The sequence below is a fragment of the Solanum dulcamara genome, chromosome 10, assembly GCF_947179165.1.
Source record: "Solanum dulcamara chromosome 10, daSolDulc1.2, whole genome shotgun sequence".
Lineage (NCBI taxonomy): Eukaryota > Viridiplantae > Streptophyta > Magnoliopsida > Solanales > Solanaceae > Solanum > Solanum dulcamara.
In genome coordinates this window covers 60,875,787-60,878,695 of record NC_077246.1, presented here as the reverse complement: position 1 = coordinate 60,878,695, position 2,909 = coordinate 60,875,787, and the positions used below count along the sequence as shown (strand labels likewise).

The 2,909-nt window shown below is 28.9% G+C and overlaps 1 protein-coding gene across 1 annotated transcript; it reads left to right on the top strand.

The window, feature by feature from the left end:
• Positions 1-838: 838 nt before the first annotated feature.
• LOC129870855 (transcription factor PRE6-like) lies at positions 839-2,631 on the top strand. Its single transcript, XM_055945729.1, has 2 exons — positions 839-1,395; positions 2,166-2,631. Exons 1-2 carry the CDS (start codon positions 1,264-1,266, stop codon positions 2,316-2,318), a joined length of 285 nt encoding a protein of 94 aa, XP_055801704.1. The 5' UTR covers positions 839-1,263; the 3' UTR covers positions 2,319-2,631.
• The last annotated feature ends 278 nt before the right edge of the window (positions 2,632-2,909 follow it).

Below are 2,909 nucleotides of genomic sequence, written 5' to 3'. Positions count from 1 at the left end.
AAAATTCCCACTCTATCCGGCTCAGGACCTCATTAGCGTGCTTGACTAAATTCAAACATGCACTGCAGAATTTATTTAAAAATAGAGCTCCTAATAAGTTTTTTATTATTTTTATGATTCGAACCCGAGATCTCTGCTGTATAATGTTAAATTATTTGTCAATGTGTATAATATATATTAATTTTTAAAAAATGTACTTGTACTAAATTGAACCTAAGTTCTATAAGATAACGGTATAATTTTTTTATATACTATTAGGTTATATTTGTTTGTTAAGGATAATCTTATCCAATTAAATTCAAAATTAAAAGGATAGCTCAACCTTATTGTTAGAAAATCATTATAGCCATGCAATATCGTATATATTGTGGTTTAGCTGATTTGTAGGAATTTGATTATGTAGTTATCATAGTTAATTAATACTCTATATGTATTTATATTATTATAATCTTTTAAGGAATAAAGAGGTTCAGAATTTCTCTCTTCTAAACCTCTTTAATATTTACAAGTAAATCATTATGATACCTATTAGTTAGTTAGTTAATTATTATGGTAACGAACAGGCTATCAAAAGTTAAATTATATTATTGGTTTAAAATATTTTTAGACTATAACTTAAACCTATTTAAATAATGAATAATACATAATTACAAGTAATAGTATGTAGAATTGAAGGTTCAAATATACCTCGATTGTTTGTAACTTACATTTATCTATAAAATCTCTCACCGTTATTTTTCGTCTGCCCTTTCATCACTAATGATTTCATACCATTAAAAACATTGTTGTGATATAACTGCTACAATAAAAGCCACACAAAAGTATATTTAGAATTTTTCATGATTATCTTCCTTTATCTATCATAGCATGACACACATGTCCTTAGTTTCTTATTAACAAACCCATCACACCCCCACCCCTAAGCCCCTTATTATATCTTTTATCAATTCCTCTCTTAATAATATTTTCGAACTTTCTATTTAAAAGGCAAAATAACCCACAACTTTCTCCCATGCACTTGTCTTCTTTACCTCCAACACTTGTTCCTTAGTGTTTTTTTTTCTCTTAGTCTTGTTCATGTGGTTCCCTTCTCTCTATGTCCATAACTTGTCTCTCAATTAGTTATCATCCTCTTCTCTTTTTAAACTCCCCACACCACACACAACTCTTACAAATTCATTCAAACAACATTCTATTACTATAACTTCTCTTTGACAGTACATCAACACAAGTTCTTACCTTCTTAGTTGCCCTGACAATATAATGTCAAGCCGAAGAACACGCGGTTCGAGACAATCATCAGGAGCTACCAGAATAACTGATGATCAGATTGCTGATCTCGTATCAAAGTTACAATTACTTATCCCTGAAAGCCACACTAGGCCTTCCAACAAGGTACCATGAATTCAATTTACGTTCTATGTATTGACAGTCTAATTTTTTATAACTTGTTGAATTGTACTTATTGTGTAAAAAAAAAAATTTTACTTATATTGTCACATTTTGTAAATGTTAATTTGGTTACATTTTGTTTGTTCTCTTCTTTTACTTACTATATATGTTGTGTTTGTACAAATGAATGAATGAACATATTTTCATTATGCCATTCATATTTTGTGTGGCCTTTATTATGTTTTTAGGGATAAGTTTGAAAGTCATATTCCCATGCCCACTAGGCCACATTGCAAGCCTCCTCATTTAAAGTGTGTGGTGTAGGACACTTTGTCACTTCATAACATCTCTTGGTAGTCTCATATTTATATGCATTATATTTCCAAACAGTTGATCTTATGATAATTATATTTATAAAAAATCTATAATTAATTGGTATATGATCTAGTGAGCAATTACATAAGAAATCTATGTGTTGTTTCTCATACTTCAATAATCATATAATTTTGTTTGTAGTTACTATTTTGTTACTATCAATTGTTTCTGTTACTATCTCCTATTATATGTACTTCTATTACTTCTTTTTCTGGACTTCTTTTCCCTTAAGCCGAGAGAGTATCGTGAATCAGTCTTTCTGTCTCTGAGACAAGGGTAAAGTCTATACTCTACCCTTCTTATAACTCATCTGTAGGACTACGCTGGCTATATTGTTATTGTTGTCTCATCTAGTGAACAATTTCTAATGTTTCTTAATTTTTATTTTTTTAAAACAGGTTTCAGCTTCCAAAGTGTTGCAAGAGACATGTAATTACATAAGAAGTTTACATAGAGAAGTGGAAGACCTAAGTGATAGATTATCAGTGCTTTTGGAATCTACTGAGAGTGACAGTGCTCAAGCTGCCATTATTAGAAGCTTACTTATGTGACAATTATTCCCATTATTAGAAGCTTACTAATTATGTGACAATAATTTCAATTGTTAGGTTCTATTTTGTTCTTTTTCTTTAATTACCATCTTGTTATTATTATTATTTCTTCTAAGATGCAGTAGTACTACTTATAATTAATTAATTAGCGTTTCCCCGCTAGGCCTAATGTAGGAGAGACCTAGTGGCGGATGCAGAGTATAATGTATGGGTTCACAAGGATATAATAGATTTTGTATGGATCTTATATTTGTATTAAGAAATTTATTAAATATTTATAAATTGATTGAATTCAGTTATTATTAAAGTCAAATCTCTTTATTGTGATTATGTCTGTGTGAAAAATTCATCATCGTTATAGTGAAGTATTGTTATATATGTATATTGATATTTGAAATTTCAAATGTATTTAACTGTTATATACAAAAGTATGCAAAATTATTTTTTTCTACTTTTTATGTTATAAAGGAATAAAAAATTGTTAACCAATTTTAACGAAAATAATAGAAAGACTATGAATGTAAAAAAGACAAACATCAATAGTCTTTCCTCGTGAAATTATGGCTATAACTATTGTGCAGCATTTAAGTA